Source organism: Lontra canadensis, unplaced genomic scaffold (genome assembly GCF_010015895.1).
Source record: "Lontra canadensis isolate GAN:19392208 unplaced genomic scaffold, GSC_riverotter_1.0 scaffold4, whole genome shotgun sequence".
Lineage (NCBI taxonomy): Eukaryota > Metazoa > Chordata > Mammalia > Carnivora > Mustelidae > Lontra > Lontra canadensis.
The window spans coordinates 19,305,533-19,333,441 of NW_022630998.1; the positions used below are offsets into that span (position 1 = coordinate 19,305,533).

The window sequence follows — 27,909 nt, forward strand, 5'->3', positions numbered from 1 at the left end:
AAAAAGCAGGAGATAGACTGAAGACAGTTTTTCAGTCTACGTTTGCTCAGGGCAAACATTCCTGAGCATGCCGTGTTGTGGACTTCTACCTCTGCGTAGACCCAAAAGATGCGAGTACAAACAGCTCCTGTCTTCATTGCCCCCTAACATAATCTGTGGGTAAGCCAGGGCTTCTGTGAGGAAAGCTCTGCATAATTGGGTCTTAAAACTTGTGCTTGGGTCAAAAGTTTTAAAGTGCTCAACAACAGCAAAAAACAAAGCAAAACAAAAATTCCATAAGCCTGTCCTCTTCACTGAAGTCTCTCTTTCTCTCTGTGTGTGTATATACATACACACACACACACAATTATATAAGCATATATGTAATAATTGTTTAATATATATCTGTAAATCTGTATTTACATATATATATGTTTAAAACCTTTCTTTAATTTGATAAAAAAACATTTTCTTTTTTTATTTATTAAGAAAGAGAGCATGAGCAGCGGTGAGAGGTAGAGAGAGAGAGGGAGAAGCAGACTCCCTGCTGAGGAGGGAGCCCAACATGGGGCTCCATCCCAGTACCCCAGACTATTACCTGAGCCAAAGGCAGACGTGAAACAGACTGAGCCACCCAGGTACCCCCGATAAAAAAATATTTTCTAAATAAATGGTAACCCTAAGCACAAAGACTAGAGGATAAAACAAAACATCAGTAAGTGTTTCAACATTCGAGAGTAGGAATTGGGTTGATTTTTTTTCTCTTAACAAATTTTCTCAATTTTTTCAAAATTGTCTTTACTGTACAAATACAGCTTTAGTATCTTTTTAAACATTATTTAAAAAAATATTTTATTTATTTATTTGACAGAGAAATCTCAAGTAGACAGAAAGGCAGGCAGAGGGAGAGGGTGAAGCAGGCCCCCCGCTGAGCAGAGAGCCCGATGTGGGCCTCGATCTCAGGACCCTGAGATCTTGACCTGAGCTGAAGGCAGAGGCTTAACCCACTGAGCCAGAGCCACCCAGGTGTCCCATAAACATTATTTAAATGCAATATAACTTTTGTTTGAGCCTGAGGTTATACTCTATAAATGCAGAGTAACAGGTACCTGCTGAAGCGTTTCATTTCCCTTCTCCTCAAAGCATCAGGGTCTCCCTACAGCCCCAGGTCAATGGCCTGTGGCCCAGCCCTTACCTGACACCTCCTCTTCTCTGGGTCTTGACATACAAGGAGAGAAAGCACAGAGCAGAAATGCAGCAGCTCAGTGTCAGGTGAGGAAGCCTGTGCTCTGAGCTGGTCAAGGGCTTGAAGAAAGCTCTGCATGCCATGATGTACCTCTGCCTCCCACTGCTCTTCCCAGGCTCACTTCGTTTCACCCAGCCACAGATCATCTCCCGCCCCACCCTCAGGCAGAGGCTACCCGGAGCACCACCAACTGCTCCAGGTCCGAAGAGCTCACATCAGTCAGTCTTACAGCTGACCCCATTTTGACTTTGTGCCCTAGGACTGGTAGACTGGGTTCTTCCCCGGGCCTCTGGACTGAATGCCAGGCTCTTATCCACCTGGCCATGGCTGGCGTGTGGTTCTTCCGAGAGCAGGCGGCGCAGCTGCGTGTAGTCCCGAGCAGCAGCCTGACCTGGGAGACTGCGGGAAATGCAGACTCTCAGGCCTCACCCCTGGCCTACTGAATCAGAATCTGCACTTGAGAGGCACCTGGGTGCCTCAGTTAGTTAAGTGTCTGCCTTCAGCTCAAGTCATGATCCCAGGAGCCTGGCATTGGGCTCCCTGCTCGACGGGGCATCTGTTTCTCCCTGTGCCCCTCCCCCTGCTTGTGCTCCTCCTCCCTCCCTCTCACTCTCAGATAAATCAAATCTTTAAAAAAAAAAAATCTGCACATGAACAAGATCCCCAGCTGACTTGCATGCACATTGAGTTTGAGAAACACTGGTCCAAATGATGGATAAGCTGTAGCACCAGCCACCTGTTGTCAGAATAATGGCCTTTGGCTGATCTCCAGAGTAATGCAGCTTCCTTATTAAACTCTGTCTTGCCTGCTCTATTCCGTCCCTCTACTATCACCAAAGATGAGCATGCCAAAGCCCAGTCTGATCATGCTCAGCATTCTGGAACAGCTTTTATGAGCAGCTTCCATATGGCTTGCCAGCCTCATCTCCTGCAAGCCTTCACCTCCCACTCTATGCTCCAGCCAGTTCCCAGAAAACAACACTTACTAAAGATTACATTTTCCTTAATGTATATTTCCCAATAAATTTATTTCTTTCAAATAGCATTAGGGCCAACACATAAGGGGGCTGAGGAAAGAACTTTATTTTTCTTTGCCCTTTTCTTCCATCTGCATATATTAATTTTGCAATTTAAAAGATCACTCCCTATGAGAAAGACAAGTAGGTTCTGTCACTGGAGATACAGCTAGCTATTACTGCTACCTTATTAAAGAAGATATAACTGACCTCAAAGTGTTCATGTGTCTTCGAAAGTATTCGATAGATATTGTCGTAAACTTACTGAGTAACTCATAATTTCAACAGTAACATCACTAAAAAGAAAAGTCTAACACTTCCTGTGTAGTTCTCTAAACATCATTAAAGACATTTTTTTAACATGTAAATATTTTTGTTTTTCAGATCTAGCCTTAAATTCTAAACTGTGAGGTTCAAAGTTTAAACATAAAAATCTGTAGTAGTAAATGAGGTGTTTAGTCTGCTTTATTCATATGATGATTCACAGCTACTGAAGTCTACTCACTAATTCAACCAACACAAAACCTGCCATGCTGAATGCACTGTGCTGGAGTGCTCTGTGGGAGTGGTTATTTATGCCTTCCCCAAGCCAATATTCACTGAATAATGGGTTTAAGGCCTACCACTACCGTTCTACTTCTGTATGTGTATTTTTATAGAGAGATGTTTTTAAAACTTTTTTAAAGTAATCTCTACACCCAACCTGGGGCTTGAACTCATGACCCCGAGATCAGGAGGCACATGCTCTACTGACTGAGGCAGGCAGGCACCCATATATATATATATATAAATATATATATATATATATGTGTGTGTGTGTGTGTGTGTGTGTGTGTGTGTTTGTGTGTATAGATACATATATATCTATACACACACACACACATACATTTCAATCCACTTAAATCTTCATATTGCAACTGTACTTTTCAAAAACTTTACATTTTACTTTAACTTATAGTAAAATTATATAACCACAGCCCAAATGAGAAAAAGTAAAATCTTAATTTCATTTATTTCAACTATCCAAAAGTTTCTTATAAATATGAGACAGCGCTTTATCTGCAAACCTTTGTAAACTTGTCTGTCCCCCATTCTGAAGTCTAAAAGCAGATTATAATGTTTCTCCAGAGCCACACTCCAGAGGAGTTACTTTAACTTAATATTTCATCAGAACATGATTCCAAGTGCAAAATTAAAGAAGAGAGACATTCTCGGAAAATTCTTACTTAGATGCTTACTTTAAAAGTCACTTACATTAATTCTTTTCCATTCTTATATGGGACACTTAGATGTGACACCGTCAATTCACTGGCTAAATGACTCAGATAAAATCTCTATTTTTTAAAATGTAGTAGCTATAAGTATTTAAAAGGGCAACAAGAAAAATAATTGGGAAGCTCTATGTTAAAAAGATAAGTGCATGGTAAGAAAAAATAGTAAAATCTAATATAGTCAAAGTCAGGGTGCCTGGCTGACTCAGTTGGTGGAGCGTGTGACTCTTGATCTTGGGGTTGTGGGTTCAAGCCCCACACTGAGTGTAGAGATTACTTAAAAATAAAATCTTAAAACAAAATAGGGGCGCCTGGGTGGCTCAGTGGGTTAAAGCCTCTGCCTTCGGCTCAGATCATGATCCCAGGGTCCTGGGATTGAGCCCGCATCGGGCTCTCTGCTCATTGGGGAGCCTGCTTCCCCTCTCTCTCTGCCTGCCTCTCTGCCTACTTGTGATCTCTGTTGTCAAATAAATAAGTAAAATCTTAAAAAAACAAACAAACAAAATAATTAATTTAGATCTCAGACTAAACTAGCTTTGGAGACTGTTTCCAGTTACTAAATTGAATATAAGAACCCTGCTAATTTCTCTCAGTTCCCTCCAAAATCTAAGAGTAAGACAGAAAAGTGAATAAATGGTCAGCTTTTAAAATGCAGACACTAGGGTACCTGGGTGGTTCAGTCTGTTAAGCATATGAATCTTAGTTTCAGCTCAGGTCATGATCTCAGGGTTCTGAGACCGAGAGCCCCCATTTTGGGCTCCCCACTCAGCAGGCAGTCTGCTTCCGCTCTCCCTCTGCCCCCGCCTCTGCTCATGCTCTCTCTAGCGTGGGCTCCTGCTTTCTCTTGCTATCTCAATCTCTCAAGTAAATAAATCTTTCCAAAAAAGATGCAGATATTTAATTTCATTCACATTTTGAAAATTTTGTTTCTTTAGAGTTAGACTAGACAATAAATTCTCAAATTTTCACATTTTGGATATTTTTGTTTAAATAAAATACATAATACATACATAATAAAATATATCTGCTCAGTAGGAAAAGAAATTATTTTCACAAGTAGATTTAAAACCAAGGCAAGTAAACTTAATAAGGAAGATGGAAAGCTTAGACCAATTCCTGTATATAAAGTAAAGATTATTTCATGTATAATCCTTACCTCAGATGGTAGAAAGAAGATAAATGTGAAACTAATCAATACACCTGAGGCCCACAGGCACAGTTCCTTTCAAAAGCTTAAGAGAACCTACCAGAACCATTTAACAAGATACCTGAATAAATGAAGCGCAGAATGTCCGACAAACAAGAACAGAAGAGGGCGTCTTTGACAACGACACGTAATGGTGGGTTGCCTGGAGAGTCCTGGCTAGCACCTGGAAATGCAGGGTCTCTGTTGATAGCAAAGAGGTCCTGGGTAGTTCGGATGATACTGGAATCCTGAATGTCAGCGGGACTCTTCACATTGAAAAGGAGCATGAAAACATGGCTTACGGCACACAGAACAATCTTGTGGGCCTCGGCAACTTCCTTTAAATCTGGGTTGTAAAACACCACATCCACACACTGGCAGCAGAACAGCAAATTATTTAAATCAGAGTTATAATGTGATGCTTCAGCCTTTAAGACAGGCATTTTTTCTGTTTCAAAAAAGAAAATAAAAGTGATAAATTCTTCTTTACGTCTATAGACCTGGATATTTCAGGTTTCTTTTAAACACAAGAGAGTATTTTCTTAATGTTATTAAGTTGAACCATATAAAATTGCCAATACTTGACCATTTGTGACCCTATGAAAACAGCAATTTTGTATAACCTAATCTAATTATAAACACATATAAATTAATTATCCTGAGATAACAGTCACAGAAATACACAGTATTTTTTTTAGCGAAAATGAAAATTGTACTAATGCCATTAACAGCAATATAATACTACTGCTCACTTTTTGTTGTCCCCAAATAAAATCTCTCTCCAAATATTACATTTTAATATGTTGGTAGTTATAGGTCCTTACTTTCACCTGATAAAAATTCAAATAAATTACTGAACAAGTTCTGAAGAACCTAACCTCACATTGGAAGTCACTTTCCTCCTGGGTTTGGAAATGGAAGGGGGAAGAAATTGTTAAAATTAAATTGTTAAAACTGTAATCCCTCAAAGCCAGGGCTCTGAGTCTTGGGACTCCATTGTTGGAAACCATCTTGACCATTTTATTTTGATCCTAAAATTAATATTGTTTTTTTCCTCCTAGTAAAACAAATACCAGTCTTTCCCCTCAGCACACCGTAGGTAGAGTGTTGGTTAGACTCCCTAATTTTCAAAATAAGGATGCAACCTTCCATTTCCTAGTTTGATCACTAACAAAGATAAATTAGCCCTCAGTTAAGTCAGAATATCCCCACAGAGGATCATACCCTAGGCCCTCATCATAGACCCTAACTGTAAAATATCTGCTGGCTAGCTTTATCCCAAACTGAGCTGAGGAAAGTAGAATTCAACCTTGAATTCAGTAGAAGTCAAATTGCTTTAGGAATGAAAACTCTTTACTCTAAAGCAAAACTCTAGTCTCTAGAACTGAAAATAAAAAGGTGCTCTGGTGGCTAGGCTTTTACTGAACTATACCCCCACTCACCCTTCCCTCCAATGCCGAAGACATCTCACAGACCCTTAATGGCTTAAGAACAATCTGAAAGCCACATGCCCCAGAGACCAGCATGTATCCTTAGAACAAATGAGCACCAGAACAAATGTTCAGAGTGATACCTAACAGAAGGGCACAGGGTACCACCTGTGAGAATGAAAACTGCATTTGCTGACCAGACACTTTGGAAAGGCCTGTCCATTAGGTCACCTAGTGCCCCAAGCGGAACCCACATGAGAAACTTTTCCTATTGCTAAATGGCATGAACAGCTTTGTTTTCTCAGAGGTACTATTGTGTTTTCTCTTCTTGAATAGTAAGAACCAAGAAATTATCTATCTTCATTGTTTATTTGGCTATTCCTCACACATCTTCTCATCTAGAAAGTACTTAAACCAGCAGATTTGCTATATAACAGACCAAGTCTCCCCTCTTCCTTTGCACACCATGAAGTTCAAAGCCAAATTGTGTATCATCACTTAGAATCTATCTGCATTTAAAAAAACAACAACCTGGAATTGACTTCCCATACTAACTTATGTTTTCCTGCTTTTTAATTTATATAGATTTATTTAACAAGTACTTAAAAAGTACCTACATTTTAAAACCATTTCCATAACAAATTGGCCTGCATACAGTACTACTATATTTCTATGACACAATTATTCAAAAATTTTGATAAAAGTTAATTTTGATAGAATTGTATTTATGTTTTTTAACTTTATTTTCCACTAACCTTGTGTTGTGAACATTTTCAAACATTCAAAAAGTTGAAAGAATAATACAATAAGCACACACATATCCTTCACCTGGATTCTACAATTAACATTTTATGTTTGCCTTATCTCTAGCCAGATACACAAGAACACACTTATCACGCTGAACCACTTAAAAGTAGGTTGAATCATCAAGATATTTCAGCTCTAAATAATGTCGTGTTCATTTCCAAGGAATAAGGACATTGTCCCATTAATCACAGAACCATTACCATATACACAAAAAATTAACAATTCCCTCATGTCATCTAATTTCCAGTCCATATTAAAATTTTACCCAGTTGCCTTAAGAAGGTCTTTGAGATGTTTTTATTGAACTAAGTAAGGTTCATGCATTGCATTTGGTTGTTATTTCTCCTAGACTTTTATATAGGATAGCTCTTCACCATAGAAATTATTTTTTAAAGAAGCTATAGAATCAAGTTTAAGATGGTATTCCTCAAAATGGGTCCAAGTACCACCTGCTTCAGAATCACTTGGAGACTAATTTTAAAATCAGATTCTACACCCCACCCCAGATTTACTGAATGAGAATGTCAGGTGAGTCCTCAACATACTCAAATTTGGGGACAACTGCTCTAAGACTTGTGAAGTGATCTATAACAAATATCAGTTGAATGTCTAGACATTGGTTAATAAATGCACCTGGTTGTTCAAGCTGAGGTGGTCTAATTCCATGAAATGAGTTGCTCATTTTCCTTTTCTTCATTTTTTCACTTGTCTTCTGATTTAAGGCTTGAATCATAAAATACTCCAACTAAAACATGAAGTGAATTTTAATTAAAGCTTCAACAAAATTATGTCTCTGACAAGATTATTGGTACCCCAAATCACATTTGCCAAATGTTTTCAATGCCAGTACCATCTACATGTAAGCTTTAGCAAACACTTCTAAATAATTTTTTATTTAAAAAATGTATTAAGTAGAACAGACTGTGGCTTGTCTAAGCATAAATAAACTATTCATTCAAAAAGGAACTGTTTATTCTCTTGAATAATCAAGAAAGTCCAGCAGTGCAACTATGTGTCTATCAATAACTATCTTGTGGGCAACCACAGCAGTTAACACTAGAGAAACTCAGGGCAGGACAGATCTGGCTCTAGGTCACAGATGCTCATATCAACTAGGAGTGTTTGCACGTGCTCTATTTTTTTCTTGAATAAATTTCATTGAAATACATCCTTTATGTAATAAATTAAAAATCTTGGGGCACCTGGCTGTCTCAGTCAGTAGAGCATACAACTCTTGATCTCGGTGTTGTATGTTCGAGCCCCACATTAGGTGTAAAGATTACTTAAAAATAAAACCTCAGGGGCGCCTGTGTGGCTCAGTGGGTTAAGCATCTACCTTCGGCTCAGGTCATGATCTCAGGTTCTGGTATCCAGCCCCACATCAGGCTCCCTGCTTAGCAGGGAGCCTGATTCTCTTTCTCCCTGCTCACCTCCCCCCCCCCATGCTTTCTTTTGCTATCCCTCTCTCAAGTAAATAAATAAAATCTTTTAAAAAATAAAAATAAAAATAAGTAAAATCTTTAAAAAATCCTAACCACATGCACTTACACAGTGCCAGACCTATGCCTTATGCTGTAAGGCTTGGGGCAAAAGAATAGATAAAGGTCTATGTATCACATACACAAATATTCAAACTTTGTAAATCAAGAAAACAAACTATTATGTAGAAGCCAGGCTTAGCTTTAAATTCTCAGCCTTCTCAGAGCTTCATGTAGCACAGGGAGAACTGGCGCCTGACTCCTGGGCCCCAAGACTGCCCCTTCTCTTCTCATCCCCTGCTCCAGCCCATGCCTTGAGGAGCTTTATGTGTACAAGAAGACTCTACTCTCCCCTTCCCCAGTCCTCATATGCAGTCATCCTTTGGCCACTCTTCAGACCTAGGGACACACACACTACTAATGCAATTCACCTTCAGGTGGACTGACCCAGGAAAAAGGCCTGAGAAACAGCCTGAGTGTCGCCGGTCAGAGACTTCTGGGGTCCTGGGTTTTGGAACACGGTTGTAGCACTGTACAATGGAACCTTCTGTTCTGTGTTGATGAAAATGCTCTGTATATCCGTGCTATTGAAGAGAGTAGGCACAAGCCACGTGTGGCTATTAAGCACCTGAGATGTGGGTAGTACACCTAAGGAACTGAACTTTCTTCAGTTAATTTAAACACAAATAGTGGCCTGTGGCTAGTGACCACCATCATGGATGGCGCAGGTCTAGAAGGGCTACTAGCTCCAGGGGGGCGTACACTCTTGGCTCCATCAACTTGTGTAATGGGGGTGCAACTGGAGGAGGACCAGATGGGGCTCTCTAGAGCTAAAGGGCCCACACCCCTCTTGCCCAGGTGTTCATCTCTGACCCTTAAACACAAGACTTTAAATGCTCCTTTCACTCTGACATTATCATCTCCATCTATATTCCTGCAAATGCCACTATTTCTTACACTCAAGATCAAAGCTATACTTAACTATTCAACAATCCCATAAGGGATCATTCTGATCTTCTTTCCATATTCTCACCAAGTCTTAGGGAATAAAGAAACTGCCGTGTCTTTCTTCCAATCCTTGACCACATCTTCAATCCTTATCAAGTGTCCGATTCTAACTGCAACACCAAGTGTTAGGAACAAAGAGAAACAAGGGGGAGGAAGCAGAAGCAAGCAGAGAAAAGTGGGAGTTGGAAGGTGGGAAGAGTGACCCTGAGATTTCAGGTTCAGGAAGTGGAGCAGGGAACAAGGAGACCACCTCACTCCAAGAGAACCAGCCCCCTCCTCTCCAACAAATGAAGCCAAACTATCATTTTTCCTCAGTTTCCTAAATATTTCAGGGAAATGCAAGATTCTTAGACTAAATTAAGATTTTTAAAAAATCCACTACAATATAATGTCTTTGACAGGAAAATTACATTTCAGTCCTCTCTACCTTTCTACCATTTCTACTTTTTTATTTATCACTATTAAAAAAAAGACAAAAGTTTCTCACAGTTATTATGATACCAATATTGTGAGTATATCTTCCTTATTGCTATATTATTAATGTTTCTTTTCATTACTGGGCTATATAATAGCCATGATATACATGACAGAAATCAGAACCATTTATATTTGGGTTTTATTTTATCTTTGGTTCTTATTTGGAGTTTGGTAACTGTCCAGAACAAATGAAATTTCTACAGTCATCTGTGGAGACCTCAACATTTTGACATGAATCTACATAATGAATATTCTAGTATAATGGAAAGTGTACTTGACAAAGAGCCAGGGAACTAATGGAGAAGTTCAAAGTGCTCCTGCTTAATGCAGGGTTTACTTTGGTGTAAACCTCTTATCCATGTTTACCAAATTTGTCCTTGAGTGGAGTCACTTCTTACAGCATTGAAAAGCTAGCTCCAAAGTGAGTTAATACTTACATGATAAAACTCCATAGTATTTCCCAAGGACCATGCAGTCTTAATAGTGTAAGGTAGGGGCTGTGTGCTAAGACAGGCCTCAAAATGCCTATAGGACCCAATAAATGCCATAGCTACAGACCAAGCAAACTCCAAATGTATTTTTTAAGATTTATTTATTTACTTGAGAGACAGAGAGCATATGAACGCAAGCAGGGAAAGAGGCACAAGGAGAAGGAGAGGAGAGAAGCAGTCTCCCTGGTGAGTGGAGGCTGAGGGCTCGATCTCATGACCCTGAGATCATAACCTGAGCAGAAATCAAGAGTCCAACACTTAATCAACTAGGCCACCTAGGTGGCCCAACAAACTATTTGTAGGAGTAGTTGCTATGGATACTTCTGAGTGGAATCATTTAGGAGTATACAAAATCTTGCCAAAACACACATCGAGGAAGAAAAATCATTCTTTTCAAATAATAAATAGAAATGAAGGAGAACTTCCATGGCCCAATGGTTCAGGTTGCAAGGCTCATTGAACTATACAAAGATTAGGAATAAAACTGGCATCACAGATTTGTGTAAGTAAGTATAGTTTTGATATGTTCAACAAAAAACAACAGTATCACCAAATGGAAAATTCTAAACTATCTTGTTAGACAATAGAAAACGCTTCATTTGGAGAGAAAAATAAAATTATAATTTTATTCTGACAAAGTCTTACTTCTACTCTCAGTTTGTTTCTCAAAGTTAAGACCAATCATGCTTTTAAAACTAAAGTTCTAATTGAGGGTCTAGAAAATAGCTACCACAGCCAGCCTGACAAATGACTTTAAGTTATGTAACAGGGATTACCACTCACCACTCCTCCAAAATATTTTCCTATATAGAAGTCATCAAGGCTGTGTAGTTCAAGATAGGTAGCTCCCAGTTCTTTAGCAAGTTGGATTCCTTCAGTGGTACTGACACAGCTCCCTCTGTCTGAGGTACATAGCGGGCATGTACAAGGTAATTCTTCTGAGGAAAGAAATAGGAGTAACAAAGAGCTTTGAAACTTAACAGGAAAAGAAATATACACGGGCAACCTGAACATTCAACAACAAATTAACAATTCATACAAGAACCATAGTTCAGGAGCATGTAGTACGTCCACTATCCACCAGACTCTGAATAAAAAGCATCAGTGTTAATAGAAAGGTCTTTCAAGTAAACAAGCTTTGAGTGCAAGAAGAATAAACAGTATTTTAGAAAACATAAGAACTTAAAAATAAGTTAATATATATTACCAAGATTTTTATAGTAATTAAACCAACCAGCTAGTAATGGAGGACATGTTTCTCTTTATACACCCCTGACATCCTGAGTATCAATACAAATTAACAACATAATTGCCCATAGAAACCATGGAAAACAGTGGGTTAGCTTTTTATTCTTTTCTTTTTTCCTTTCCTTCCTTCTTTCTACCCTTTCTTCCTTCCTTTTTTTTTTTTATAAACTTGAAATACATTCACCAAGTTGACTAGATCTGAATCCTCAAGGCTGCAAAATTTTGTAGATTTCATATGAAGTACATTCTTATTAATCCAGACATTTCAATTATTAGACTCTAAAGTATTCAACTGCAGAAACCAAATTGAATCACTTATCTTTCTCTTCAAGACTAAAAAATCATAAACTAAAGGAATAAAAAGTATGTGATAAAAAAATGTGAACTGTCCTAAATGTGAACATCATGGTTGTACTGTGTACAGATGCATGGCTGGGCAGGTGAGAGACCAACATACCTATTAGGACACTCCTCAATAAAGTTAAAAATTTATGTTCAACTCTAGATTCAGCAGAAAGCTTTGTTTTGTTTCATGACACATCAGATATATCATTGTTTAAATGGCAGCCAAATTAAACAGGGATAAGTCCATTTTTAGAAATGCATGTTGTTATAGTTTCCCTGGGAAGCAAACGCTGAAGTGGAGACTGGAGTGCAGGAGGTTTACTGAGGGAGTGATCGTGGGAATAAATGTTTTCAGGGGTGAGGGAAGTGGGACTGCGCAGAGGAAAAATTCAAACTGCAATATAGCTATAACAAAGATCTTAGCAGATCTTACTGGGGGGTCTGGAGCTTTGATGGCCTTTTAGAATGGTTCCCCATTTGGAGAAAGGCAGCTGTGTCTTTGTGCCCCTTCATCGATCAAGATAATCAGTGGTTAGATGAGGGCTGCTGTGGAGGAGGCAGAACCTTGAGCAAGCAGCTTCTATGAGCTAAAGGTAATACCCGGCAAGGGACTCCGCCGTGCACCATGAGCACCCAACAGTCTGGTAACTGAGAGAGTAAGTACAGTGGCCCTCAAAGGGCATTTGTGGGGCACCTTCGTGGCTCTGTCGGTTAAGCAGTTGACTTGATTTCGGCTCAGGTCATGATCTCAAGGTCGTGAGATCAAGCCCTATGGGAGGCTCTACACTCAGCGTGTGTTCTGTTTAAGATCATTCCCCCTTCCCTTGTCCTCTGCTTTTCCCTCTCCTCTCTCTAAAATAAACAAATAAAATCTAAAAAAAAATTTTTTAAAAGACATTTGGGCAACTTCCACAGCCTACACAACAAATTCCTTACCAATGAACTGCATATAGGTGGGCCATATATAGGTACACATAGGATATTCAATGCATGCGTGTGCTACGTATGTAACTATGTAGATAATTTTAGCCTCATTGAAAGCATTTTAGAGCTCAGAAACCAGGAATTTACAACCTCCTTCTGCAGAAGAGGAAACTGGGGCTCAGGGAAGATAAGTGACTTGTCCAAGTCTCTTTGTGTGTCAGAGATGGAAAAACAATGATAAAACTGTTACTTGCTCTATTTGACAAGTAAAGTGATATCAAAAGATAAGATAACAATTCAGTTTAAGTAAAGACACAGTGATTTAAAAGTTAAGCTTGGGTTCTCAAAATTAAGCCATGAATTTTGAGTTTTTGCTTTTACTTTTTCCAAGATTATCTTGGTTTGGAGCACATAAAGTTTTTGAACAGAATTTAGCCTATCTTGAAAAATAACACATTGGTATTTCGCATTCTTTACAAAAATTCATAAACAGTGCCTTTGATTTTCTGAAGACAGAGGCCTTCTTATGCCTACAAAGCTCTCCTTATGTTGATGGGATGGGGTGAGAAGGCAGTCCATCTTATTAAACTGCATTTCTAAACAAAAATAAAGCAAAGTGTTTCAAGTGAAAAATTAAATGAACATAATGTAAAACAATTTTAAGAAATAATCTTGATTTGAAGGAAAATCCAACTAATTTCAGGTTCAACCCTGCTAAGCATGGTTTTCCACTATGTTGTAACCATGGCCCTTTACGGACACACACGCCTAGAAAATCCCTCTTCACATCTAGTCTTCACATCTCTGTGACACAGAAGACATTGCTTTTTGTTCACATGTACCCAAGAGGAAAAAAAAATGTCTCGTCATTATGTGGTGGATATAGCAGGAAAAGCAACAAAACACTTTTAGAAAAAAATAAACCTGTATTATGCATTTCACCAGTAACCATAAAAGGACTCAAAATATTTTAAATTGCAGTGCCTTCTTCAGGATATCACTTCTGTGAGCCCACCTCAGGGTCACAGCGACTCTGGACATCAGTGTTACACTTCTAGTTAACACTATAGTCTTTTTTCTTTCTCTTATGTGATACCTTTTAAGGTGTTATCACAAGTGTCTATTTTTTTTTTTCTAAAGCAAACACGTTGTAACTCTGGAATTCAAATGAATGGTATCTCTTTCAAAGCAGTGGTTTTCAGAATCTGTAAGGTGATTCTTACAATGTTGCGAAGTGCTTGAAAGTTTTAGAAATCCTTTTAAGAATTCTAGCCTAGCGATGTACTCAACTCTATCAGAACTTCAAAAAGAAAAGAAGAAAGGATGCCCATTTTTGGGAACGTAAGGCTATGAATACCCCTAGGTGTGTTCAGAGAAAAAAATTCTCTTTTAAAGATGGGTTCAATATTTAGTAAAAGCCAAAAATTTGTTCAAAGCCGAATGTGATGAAGAAGACATACAAGTCAAGCTTGTCAAAACATATGTAACAAAGGAAAATGATGAGACTGATTGTGTTTGCTGAACTAATTCTAAAAAGAGCTCAAGAGAGGAATTATCAGGAGAACACACAGCACAGCTTCATGTATTACAAGGGACTGGGAAAGGGAAGCAATAAAAATCCTCGGGTTGAATAACAGATTTAGCTTGGTAATTACTTTGCAATCACATCTATATGTGAAATGAATTTCATCTTGTTTAAAACCATTCATCCACTAACTGAACAAATGTTTCTTGAGTACCTACCACGTATCAAACAAGAAATATACATAGATAAAAGCTCATAGTCAACTAAGCCAACATAGACATGACTGAAAATTATAATATAATAAATATAATAAATACTAAAATAAGGTATGCAAAATGGGAACATTTTGCATACCTTATTTTAGAACAGAAGGGAAGGGAACAGAAGGGAAGAAATTAACTCTGCCTGGGGATTATGGAAGACTTCATAGAAAAGGTAGTGATTTACTGGATAGGTATGAATTTGCCATGCTGATATGACAGGAGTTGTGCAGGGCTGGGCACTCCCATCAGAGGGCATAGCACATGAAGAGGTCTGGGTGTAAGAAAAAACAACAACACATTAGCTTCCAGTTTCGAAATGGCAAGCTAAGCCCACATTGCAACTCTTCTCCCTGTCAAATCAAAGAAATGATTGAACAAAGAGGGGAAGGAGAGGGGAGGGAGAAGGGAGGAGAGAGAAATGGAAGGAAGGAAGAAAGGGAGGGGCCGGGGAAGGAGGAAGGGAGATGTGCATATACAGCAAGGCTCAAAAATTAAGAGGAGAGAAACTCATCACCCAGAAAGGAGGAGTGCCTAAAGGCTGAAGGCAGATAGCACAGGACCAACGAGAGAAGCTGAAGCTCAGAGGACAGGTGGGAAGTCACACACTGGGCAACATCAAGAATACTCACTGCTCAATCATGGGGGAGCAATAAGGAGGCCCATGGACAACTGAGTGGAGATCAGTTGCAGACCCCTGTGGAAGCAGCAAGGCTTACAGATCTCATATGAGCTCTCACTCCCACCCCAACCTCAGAAAGCAGCTGGGCAGAGGAGGAGAAAGGCGTTAATCCAACAGAGAATCTAAACTGCAAACTAGGCAATTTAAGAATTACCGAACATTTAAGAAGCCTCCATACTATGAAATAAAATATTAAATAACAAGACTTAGATTGTCCTCCTTAAGGCAAGATTTAATAGACCTACCAAAATAGAATTTAAAATAAATATAATTACTTGAGAGAGGTTTTCTTCTTAAAGTATACATGTTTAAAACAGGTAGAAGAAATTATGAAAAACAACCAGCTAGAGATCTCGGATATGAAAAGCTGTGGGAATTTTTTAAAGCGTAATAAAGCAAAAGAGTAGGACAGACCCTGTGGAAATGATTTGTGAGTTGGGAAAAGAAGACCACAGAATTCTCCTCTAACACAACACAGAGAAAGAAAGCTTAGGAAATATAAAAGAAAGATAGAAGAAACAGAGGAGAGATCCAGAAGTTTCAACATCAGTCTAATAAGAGTCCGAAAAGGACAGAATAGAAAAAATGGAGGGAAGGTGATATCTGAAGAAATCATGAAGTTGAGACGTCCCCAGATCTAAAGACAGACATTAAGTTCAAGGAGTTCAGTGTGTCAGGTACATCAGATACAAAAGACTGTGCCTACAAGGTTGCAAAAGTAGTCAGGAGATAGATCATGAATGATTATGACTTTTAGGTAAAGCATTACAAGAGAAAATTACTGAAGGGAGATACAATACTGGATTGGAAAAAGTATCAATGGGAACTCATGATTAAAAGACATATATTTAACATATCTATGTATCTATGTATCTATCTCCAATGAATGGGCCTTGAAGCAATGACAAAGTTATGAGCACCCCTAAAGCCCCGATCTTAGTTTCTTAATGTCATTGCTCACTAAATGGAACCAGGGCTCCCTGAAGAAATGACTGATTGATTCCAGGTGAGCCTGGGACATCTTATGCCATAAAATAAGGAAACACTCAAAAACTAATTGGAACTAAATTGAAAAGACTCCCTCCATGCAAATTTGGAGTAATATGAGCAACAGAAAGGATAAGGATAAGAACAGATTATAAAATATTGAATTTAAAAAAACAAATCCATGAATTATAATGATTCTAAAAGAAACGTGGGAGCAGAGAGAAGGATAAGCTCTATTTACAGAAGAATACCAACTATAAGTGTAGGTGGAATGACAGAAAATCACTATTTTGCAACCACTACAACTAAAGGAATTATGCAGAATAATGGGCTTGGATTCTTTAAAAATGTCAGTGTCATGAAAGACCGGGGGAGCAGGGGGCGGAGGAAGGCTGGGGAACTGTTCTAGATTAAAAGAGACCAGAGAGATATTAGAGACACATTACATTTATTTATTTATTTATTTATTTTTAAAGATTTTATTTATTCATTTGACAGAGAGAGATCACAAGTAGGCAGACAGGCAGGCAGAGAGAGAGGGAAGCAGGCTCCCTGCAGAGCAGAGAGCCCGATGCGGGGCTCGATCCCAGGACCCTGAGATAATGACCTGAGCCGAAGGCAGAGGCTTTAACCCACTGAGCCACCCAGGCACCCCGAGACACATTACATTTAAATGCAATGTGTAGTCCTTAATTTCATTCTGGATTAAAAAAAAATAGCTTTGGAACAATTGGGAAAATGTGAATGTGGGTTATGTTTAAAGTAATAGGATCATAGATAATAGTATGTCACATATCTTGAATGATGGTTGGATTATGGTTGATAGGAAAATGGTTCTGTCTTAGACAATACATGCTTAAGTAATCAGCACTGAAGAAATACCATAATTTTATAATTCACTCCCAAATGAAAAAAGAGAGAGTCTCTCTTTGTGTGTCTCTGTGTGTGTCTGTGTGTGTGTGTGTGTGTGTGTGCACGCGCGTGTGTGTGTGTGTGTAATCTCTGGAGTTCACTGTTCTGGTCAATTTTCTTGGGTTTGAAATTTTGCAAATAGAAGGGAAAAAGAAGTAAGTTTCTAAAGAATTGAAAGCATTGACTATCATGATCTGACCTATATTCTAGGATGATTATTCTGAGTGGATTTATTTCAGAAAGAATCAAAGATGGAACAGGAGACCATAGGTCAATTCACCACAAAGCTGATGAAGCCTAAGTGTCAGGGCCCTTGTGTGTGAGTCTTTTCCAAAGCCTTGGGAGAAACACAGTCATATGCTTTTGTAAGATTTGCAAAATACGATCCTCTAACTATACTTGGTAAAGACCACTGCCTCTTTCCACTCCAACTCACTTTTATGTCAGGCAGTCTGGGAGTAATGACAGGCATTTTTGGGATCCTGCTAATGTGAATTTAAGTTTAGGTTTAGTGAGATATTATTTGTGGTTTGGAGTCACTTCCTTGTACAGTTAAATGTTTGAGAACTGTCCTGGTACACGAATAGCCTTGAGGAATGCTTCTGCCACCTACATTGTAGACTTGTTTGGTGTTGTGAAACAAAGATGCCAGGCTGAAAGAGGAACACAACACAAACGACAGTGCCCGTCACCAGAAACATATGAAATGTGAAGAAATACACTGGAAGAAACACTATAATTTTCTTCTCTATATAGAAAATAGCAAAAGTGGTTATCATATGAAGAAGTAATCAAAGACTATGCAGCCAAAGAATATAAGAAAAATTAAAGAAATGTCAAGCTGTTAAATAATAGAAATATTTTTTAAATGTTTATGATATTTGACAGATTTTTTTTAAAGATTCTATTTATTTATTTGACAGAGATCACAAGTAGGCAGAGAGACAGGCAGAGAGAGAGGAGGAAGCAGGCTCCCTGATGAGCAGAGAGTCCGATGTGGGGCTCCATCCCAGGATGCTGGGATCATGACCTGAGCCAAAGGCAGAGGCTGTAACCCACTGAGCCACCCAGGTGCCTGGTATTTGACAGTTTTTTTATTTATTCTCTTTTTCTATTTAAATTCAATTAGCCAACACATAGTACATCAGTAGTTTCAGATACAGTATTCAATAATTCATCAGTTGTGTATAACACCCAGTGCTCATCACAACACATGCCCTCCTTAATGCCCATCACCCAATTACCCCATCCCCTTACCCTCTTCCCCTCCAGCAACCCTTTTTGTTTCCTATGGTTAAGTCTCTCATGGTTTTTTTCCCTCTCTGATGACTTCCCATTTAGTTTTCCCTCCTTTCCCCTACAATCCTCTGTGCTGTTTCTTATATTCTACATATGAGTGAAATCATATAATTGTCTTTCTCTGATTGATTTATTTCGCTCAGCATAACAGCCTCCAGTTCCACCTATATCAATGTAAATGGTAAGTATTCATCCTTTCTGATGGCTGAGTAATATTCCATTGTATATACATACCACATCTTCTTTATCCATCCGTCTGTAGATGGACTTCTTGGCTCTTTCCAGAGTTTGGCTATTATGGACATTGCTGCTATGAACACCGGGGTGCAGGTGCTCCTCTGAATCACTACATTTATATCTTTAGGGTAAATACCTCGTAGTGCAATTGCTGGGTCACAGGGTAGCTCTATTTTTAACTTCTTGAGGAACCTCCATACCCTTTTCCAGAGTAGCTGCACCAGCTTGCATTCCCACCAACACTGTAAGAAGGTTTCCCCTTCTCTGCATCCTTACCAACATTTGTTGTTTCCTGTCTTGCTAATTTTAGCCATTCTGACTGGTGTAAAGTAGCATTTCATTGTGGTTTTATTTGATAGCTTTTTAGATTTGCAAATTGTCATGCTTATTTGTGTGTGTGTGTGTGTGTGTGTGTCTGTAATGTTGGTTTTTTTTCCCTTACAAAGGACCTCTAGAACTCTGTAAGTTTCAGATCCTACAAGATCAGGAACTGCCCCTTTAAGCCAAAAGGAAGGTTACTATGACAGATAATTGAATGACTAGGATCTAAAATCCAATGAAGATAAAGGGAAAGCAATGAATTTGAGGTTTATTTGAAATGTGAAACCAAAAGAGCTTCTAGTGCACTAGATATGGGGAATGGGAGGAAAGTTGGGTTGGATGATTCTAGTAGGGGTGAATGGATAGGTTTGACATCATTCACCAAGACATGGAATTCAGCAGAAAGGGGAAGATTTTGTGGTGACACAGGTTGGAAGAGAAACTAAAGCTGGAGAAAGAGACTGGGTATTCATCAGTGACTACACAGGGAAAGGGAGAACAGGAGATTAACAGATTCAAAATAGCAAGAAATTGGTGAAGCCAAAGGATGGAACCCTGGCAACAACTAAGGATGCAGTGCTTCAATATGTGTATGGGGGAGGGGGTGTTGACCAGTAACAAGACAAAGAATGGGAACAACCATGAAAGAAAGAGTAGCTTTTTTAAATGGAGGAAGAGATGTGTTCAAATAACCTCAAAGGGCGAATTGGTATTAAAATATAAGTTAAAGTGTAAATTAAATGGAAAGGGAAATCAAATTTGGCAAGAAGCATTTAACTGGTAACCTTGAGTGAGAACAAATACAATGTAATTGTGAAAGTCAAAGTCAGACTAGAGTAGACTGAAGAATAAATGGGAAGTCAGGAAGTGGACTCAGGAAGTGTGGATGACTCTTTCAAGAATTGAGGCCAGTAATAAAAAGAAACACAGGGGAGTAGAGAGGATGTGGGGTCAAGGAAGGGTCAAGCCCACTTTATTTGTGTCTTCTAATATACCTACCCTATGACTATGACCCAAAATCCTATTCCTATGAAACAACCATGAAAAGGAGAATGAATAAATGTAGTACAGCACATTGACACAAATGAAAAATACACAGCAAAATAACAAATTGTAGACAAGCACAACAGAGATGAATGTCAGTATTATGCTAATTGAAATTAGACACAAGATACTACATACAGTATAATTCCAAGTATGTAAATTTCTAGAATAGATAGAACTAATTTATATGGTGAGAAGTCAGAACAGTGGTCATCTCATGGAAGGGGGGCTAGTGACTGGGAAGAGGCATGAGAGAGCCTTCCAAAGTGAGGCAAATGTTCTCTATCCTGACCTGTAAGATGGCTGCAGGGAGGTATATATATTTAAAAATGCATTAAGCTGCACTCATGGTACCTCGTGAACTTTATGTCCTTTCCTTTGCTGTACCTTAATGAAAAGGGAGAAGAAAAAAAAAGAATAAAATTTCCAAGCCAGCTTCACTGAGGAAACACCACTAAAGAGAACTATCAAAATACCACCAAATCAAAGTGACTTCTGTGTCGGCCCAAGGATATCTGACGACGATATGCGTAGCAGCAACGGCTGGAACGGACTGAACCAACTGAATCCATCGGCCATGGAGGAAATGAGCCCCTCTCTCAGGCACGAGTGTCAGTGTCTCCACCTCACTCGTTCCTAGCTATGTAAAAATCCTGCTCCCAAGCCCAAGCCCAATCCTTTTGCAGGCAATCTATCCTTCCCACTGGACAGGCCTTTAGAATGTCGAAAAGAGTCTTCCAGAGCTCAGCACCAGCCTAATACCTCTCTTAGATCAAAAGAACACAATCACTGACTTCCTTCACTTCTGTAAAAGAGCAATTTAGAAGACAAATTTGTACCCATCAGAATCCCAGCAGTCGTCTGTGACACTTTCCTTTGATGTCTCACTATCATACCCAGTGATGAAGAGATAACAGCTGGCATTTGAACACAGTCATCTTTTTTCCAAAAAAAAACCCATATCAATCATTAATAAACTTAACACTATTTAAAATTAGTTTGGTACCTGCACTCTTATCGTAAGAAAAAAAAATTAGATACTTACCATTTTGTCTGGTACCAACAGCGGCAATGATGACTGGAACTGAATTTAATGCCCTTTTTATCACTGGGATATAATTATCCTTTACTTCGTGGAATGAGAACTTGTCATTTACGTTGTATTTGATCACAATGATGTCGGCACTCCCGATTAGGTTTCTAGAGGTATACCAATCACTGTCAAAAATGTCCTAAACCAAAATGCAAAGAGCACTCGTTAGTCTACTTGTCTTCAAATCAGTCATGAAATAAAATGGGACACACACCATTTTTTGCTGTAGTTTACTTTTTGGAATTCATAAAAAGAATTGATTTTTAAATAAGTAATTACCTAAAATAAAAATGTCTGAAGCCTACCAACTCTTCTATTTTTGTGTATTCATTTAACCTAGACCACAGTGTAGTTGTTGTACTATAAAGGAAATCTAGAGAATTACTGAGAGTACAAATAAGCACTTTGTTTTCAAATTATGTCATACTTTTATCACCTAATAATTTTGAAAAATTTTTTTAACATTTTTATTTATTTCTTTGAGATAGAGCAAGAGCAAGGAGGACAGGCAGAAGGAGAGGGATAAGCAGGCTCTCCCCTGAGCAGGAATCCCAATGTGGGGCTTGATACCAGGACCCTGAGATCATGACCTGAGCTGAAGGCAGAGACTTAACCAACTGAGCCACCCAGGCACTCCTAATTTTGAAAATGTTAACACCACAGCCTTAGATGCCAGAGCATCAGTATGAGTAAGGAAGCTTCAAAGGATTTTCTGTGACCCAATTAGAAACTGCAGGATTGTTCAGTGTTTTAAACTGCAATACACTGTGAATTCTGTGGAGTTGCACATATTATATACATATTTTCAAAATGTATGTATACTTTTCAACTTTATCCACCCTTTGGACAGTAGTGTATACATATAGTGTATATGTATGTGAAGGGATGTATGTTTCATAAAAAGACACTGTATATTATAAAGTGTGAACATTGTAATGAACCAATTTTTCAATTTGTGTATCTAGCTTATATAAATTAAAAATTCAGGATAAGTCTTTCAATTTTAAAATTTTTACTTCTGGACTACAATTAATAACATTTATATTTAGAATCAGGGTCAAAAGTAATTTATTATGAAGCCTAATCTTTAAAAGCTTTGGTATTTTAAAAGTATTTTTTCAAAGTTTCTATGTGAATAATAGCATAAGAAAAATATGTATCTTAATACCATTGCTAAATATGCATTAGTAGGTTTCTTCTCATATTCTAGTTAATTACTAATCATTATTTGTCATTTCATGCAGCCTTTGGTATGTATTTCCAGGATATATTAAAGCTAGATTAAGAAAACAGTTAGATGTGGCTAAAAGGTCTAAAAACTGCTGGGCTATGAAAGTTCACACTTTGAAATATGAGTCCAAAACAGGTTAATAATGCTGGAATGAGTCAATCAAGAGCCATGTGACAGAGCTTCTACTGTATGATGGAAAGTTCTAGAGAAGTGTTACACAGCAATCCCCTTTTGCAGAGAGCTGCTTCTCACCAGTACTTCCACAGTGTCCAGCAAAGCCTCTCCCAATTCCCTACATCCACCCCAATCCACCCACTTCCTAGAAGTACACTCAGAGTAACAAGAACAGCAAGATTTTTAGATATAACTACCCTCCTGAAAACAGGGGTATTTAAAAAGGAAAAATAAAAGGACCAAAAAAGAAAAATAGGCAAACTACAGGAATATAAACGCCAAAGGCAGTCTTGAACTTGAACTCAGCCAGGGGAGAAGTGAAGTGGGACACAGATCAAGAAAATGTGAAAGCTTCCCAGCAGAGCTCTACCCTAATTTCCAAATCCCAAACCACAAATCCATTCAGTTCCAATTGTATCTGTTGTAATATCCAAGCTCAAAGTATACAAGCATAACAAGGGTACACAAGTACAACAAAGAAAAAGAACAAAGTCAGATGAATGGAATAAAAAACAAAAACTAAACAGAGGTGGGACCAACATTAAACAGCCATTTAACTCTGAGAGAACAAATCAAAAGTAACTACTCTTTGCATTCCAAACAGTTTAAAATTCCAGAGTAACTAGAGAGGTGTACTGGGAGGAGAGGAGACATTTAGAGGAAAATATCATGAGAAAATGGGTGTTGGCAACATTATCACTGTTGTACTGAGGATATTAAAACTAAAAATAATTTTGTTTTTAACACAAATCAGAGTTTCAAACCCTGCACAAGAAAACTGTGCACACATTACCTCAGTGCTTTTTGTGGAATATTTTTGGTAAACAGGAAAAGATCTAGAAATAAAATAATGTAACTGCACAAAAAAAGGGAGGGTGGGCTTGAGAGAGACATAATAATAATGAACTACATAAAATGAATTTGAAACACATTTATGTTAAAAGTGTCAAGTATATACAGCAAGGATCCAGAGTGAGGCTACAGATCTACAGAAGAAACTAGAAAAGAGAAGCAAAACTATCTCATTCTGATTCCAAGGAGGAACGAACACCACATTTCTAATCAAGCTATGTCAAAGAGAAAATGCTCTCCTGGTTTCTAGAAATACGAAGGAAATCAAATTCTCCCACCCCTTGTAAATCAGTTCCAGGATTTCCTCTGGGAGGTTATGCAATGCAACACTTGGAGCCACACTGGGAGAATGGAACTCATCTTTTTAAAAATAATCTAAAATTTTAGAGCAAAACAACAATTTTATTCCACTTGCTGGCACTGCAAATACAGCACCTACTAAGTACCAGCACTGCTACCTCAATGTATTGTATTTGTGTAAATCTTGAATGATTAGGAACACTTTACTTTGCTTAGTATAAGGGATACATGGTTAGACTGATGTTGCAATAAACATTGTATTACTAGAGTAGCTACCACCTGGACTACCTACTAGAGCATGTCAGTTTCTATCTTAAGAACTTTACATGTATCATCTCATCTACTCTTCAGCACAGCTCTAGGAGCCAGGGAGTCTTTAGGAGGCAGAGTCTTATTTTATACATAGGGAAAAACAAGGCTAAGAGAAGATAGTGACTCACCAGAAAAAACCACTAAGCAGCAATGTGGGGATCTGAAATCAGGTCCTTTTGCTATCAAAACCTGTGCTCTATCTGCTTTGCTATACTGAATATTCTGTTCTGGTACACGTCAAGTATTAGCTGATAAACACAACCAACCTGAGTATCTCTGAAGGACTTTTACTTACCACCAAGAAAAGAAAAGCATCTTATAAAGAGAAGGTTTACAAATGTATTCCCTTAGATTTGAAGATCATTATAACCCAAAAAAGTGTACCAAAACTCAGTGCTTTAAACAGGACCAGAATCTAAACAAACAAAATGTGGTTAGTACAATAAAGCACAATAATCAGTATATGGCAAAAATCTAGACTACAGAGGCTTATTTTAATCCTTTGGAAAATTTCATTTACTACAGTACCTGGCATCATAAGTATTGTTTTTTGCTAAATTAACAACATGAACAGTAAAGAGTTAACAGCTTGAAGAAAAAACAGGAAAAGTAATCCTAACATCCTAATTCAGCTTATTTTATTTTCCTTAAATTTATTTACTCTATTCACTCCACGTTTGTTCAACTGCGTGTAAAACCGGTAAGTTTTTAAATTGTACCATCTTTCACAATGAAATGATCAAAGTAAAAGAAGTGTTTCACTTGTTTGCATGGACTCCAGCCAGTAAGTTCCTTACCGATGCTTCTTGTGATTGGCATCGTCACTGTGATAAATAGGAGTTTAAACCTGGTTATTGAAAAAAAACCTGTTTTATTTATTTTAGCCCATTAACATAAATATCCTTTAACTGAAAATTTCCTTGAGCTAGTGATCTTTTCATCTTGTAATTTGCATAAGTAATTTTTCTAGGCACATTCCATACATTCCTTTAGAAAGATGTATTAGTTCCCTATAGCACACAATTCAGGTTTTTACAATTGATGTTTAAACATAAAATCTCACATGATAATTTGTAATCTTTTTCAGACACTAAAGCTTTCATCTGTTATAAAATATAATCTTCAGCTTTAGTTATACTATTTTAACTCCAATACCAGTATAGAATCAGAAATTTTCAAATAAAATTAAATGAAAACATTAAAATAACTACTGTTCTTGTGTATTACATTATAATTATTATATTATAATGTACTGAAAATATGTATGTGTCAGAGAGTAGATTTCTTTCTCCTTTTATCAAGCACTCAAGAATCAGACTAGAATTTTATCAACTTCATTACAATTTCTTTTAATTATTACAAATTTTAAAGCTTTTTAAAAATTCCAAGCAGTATCATTATTTCTGATTTATTAGTCACTGAAAACAAATAGCTACTATATTAAGAGTATCTGCATTATTAAAATTAAAAACAAGAATTAAAATTTTCAAAAGTGGATAGTATTATAAACGAGTGGTTTAAAATTAATTCTCAGTCGCTCTCTCTTTCTCTCCTTTCCAGGGGTCCTATTCCTGAACTGTCCCAGTGAAATTTATTTTTGCTTGTGTTGAGCTTTCAGAGGACTTTATTTTTAGAACACTAATATTACACTCTCACCCACAGGGTAGGCATGAAAAAACATTGCTCTCTCTTGGTGAAACTTAGTGACCCCGTCCCTTGGGGTTGTCACATTCAACTGCCAGCTACCAAGGGACAACCTACAGTCCTGAAGCCCATGAGTAAGTGCTCCATGTTGCCACTGGGACTTTTTGCCTTCTAAGAGTGTTCTCTGACTGGGCTGCCCCCTGCCTAATGAAACAAAGGAAAATAAAGATTTCCCCCCAAATGTTTAAAAACTCTACGCAGGTGACCCAGACGGTCCACAGCATAAAAGGGGGGAAAGGGAGAGGAAGGGGGGGGGAAATGAAAGAAAATCTCCGTCAGCCTCGACACCGAGCAGCTGCCATCCCTTACCCAGACGGGACAGTCGTGGACCACCAGCTTGACATTGCCAAAAGCGCTGGCCTGATACTCGGTGAACACCGGACGTGCGACCGTGCTGGTCGCGTTCAGCAACAAGCTGCTTTCGTCCCCCGAGACCAGCGGGCTTCTCCCCAGGTAAGTGCGGATGAGCCCCGACGGCCGATTGTCCTGGTGAAACGTGTCCCCCTCGTTCCCCAGCGCCACGATGTGAATGGACCTACACGACAGAGAGGGGCGAGGGGGAGAGAGGCGCGTGGTCAGCGCGAGGATCACTTTAATCCGAACAGGAAGGGCGGGGGGCAGCGCGCGGCGAGGATGAGCAAGAGCCCCTCGCGCTGGGGCGCACGACACGCGTTGGGGTAGAGACAATGGCAGGACCGCGACGCGTACGTACATGATCTCAAATCCAAGGGCAGGGCGGAGACTCGGAGAAAAGCTGCTCCTCGCGGCCTCTCGGGGCCAGGCGACGGCGTATTTACCCGCAATCAGCTCATCCCCGGCCGCGTCCCCCTCGCGCGCCTCCACCGCGGCGCGGCCGACGCAGAGCGGGCCCGCGCGAGCGAGCGAGCGACAAGGGGGCCGGGGACGTGCGAGTCGGGCCGTGTGCGCGCTGCCAACCAGTCAGGAAGTGCCCGGGAACATCCCGAGCGGCCCGCCGCTCCCCGCCTCCCGGCCGCCGCCGCCGCCGCTGCTAAGAGTGGCCAGGAGCCCGGGCGCTGCAGCCCCCTCTCCGCCGCGCTCTCTGGGCAGGGCAGCTGTCGCCTTCTGCTGCTGCTGCTCCTCCTTCTGGCCGACAGTGGCTTAGGAAAAAAGCCGGGGCCTCCGCCCCCTCGGCCGGCCAGGCTGGCGGGCGTAGCACGTGCTGGCCTTGAGGGTAGGGCGGACGCGGGGGCGCGCTCCCGCCGGGGCCCCCAAGCCCAGGCAGCGGAGGCGGGATACAAAGGGCCAGCCCGCACAGGGCCCCGCGGAATATAAATTAATAAATACAACGTCCAAGCCTGAGAGCTCCTGATCGCCAATCCGCCTGCAGCAAGTTTGTTCAACTCGAAAGGCTGTAACCAGAGCCAGGGAAAGGGGGGTGGGGCGGTGAGGCCTCCGCTCCCTAAAGACTAGGGAAAAAAGAGGTTAGGGAAGCTAGGCATTCAAACCCGTTGGCCGCTCTGGCAGCCCAATTTTTTTTTCCCCTCTTGGCTTTGATGGAAAGTGTTTTACCATGTCTGCCGCTTTGTCATTTGTCAACATGCACTACAGCTGTTTTCTAAAATCATACTTGTGAGGAAAAAATAAAGGCAACATTCATGCTGGTGCAGAAAGGGATCTTTGTTCACACACCAATTAATTTGCTAATATCGCTTTTGAGGGATTATTTACTATTTCAAGCTATATTTGGCATATTTTACCAAAAACTGCAAGGTTTTTTTTTTTTTTTTTGTTTTAAGTGCTGGGGTTCTTATTGTGATAGTTTAAAAAAGAAGTTACGTGTGAGGTGTTTACAAGCTAAATGCTCGTTTACTTGGAGATCTTTCAGTACACATAATGGCTACACATTTAATAGTAGCTTCTTAGACCAAGTGAAATAATAACGATCATGCTAATGCAAGGATACTTCAGATTCTTTCATGATAATGCACTAATGTAAAGGTTATGAAGGTCTCTAAACGGCCTCGAACTACCTTAATGCAAATGAACACTGGAATCCACTAACACCAAGAAGAAGGGCCAGAGGTTACTGTAGGACTCAGCTTCTCCATA

The 27,909-nt window shown here is 39.2% G+C and overlaps 1 protein-coding gene across 1 annotated transcript in view; it reads right to left on the bottom strand.

Annotated features, from left to right (window-relative positions):
• The window catches only part of RHOBTB3 (Rho related BTB domain containing 3), a 52,870-nt gene extending 25,701 nt beyond the window's left edge, over nt 1-27,169 (bottom strand). The window contains exons 1-6 of the mRNA XM_032846150.1: nt 26,552-27,169; nt 26,149-26,374; nt 21,219-21,405; nt 11,173-11,327; nt 7,569-7,680; nt 4,781-5,146 (exon numbers count right to left, since the gene is read on the bottom strand). Coding sequence (XP_032702041.1) covers nt 4,781-5,146; nt 7,569-7,680; nt 11,173-11,327; nt 21,219-21,405; nt 26,149-26,374; nt 26,552-26,553 — 1,048 coding nt within the window. The 5' untranslated portion in view covers nt 26,554-27,169. The remainder of the gene's footprint in view (nt 1-4,780; nt 5,147-7,568; nt 7,681-11,172; nt 11,328-21,218; nt 21,406-26,148; nt 26,375-26,551) is intronic.
• Nucleotides 27,170-27,909: the final 740 nt, after the last annotated feature.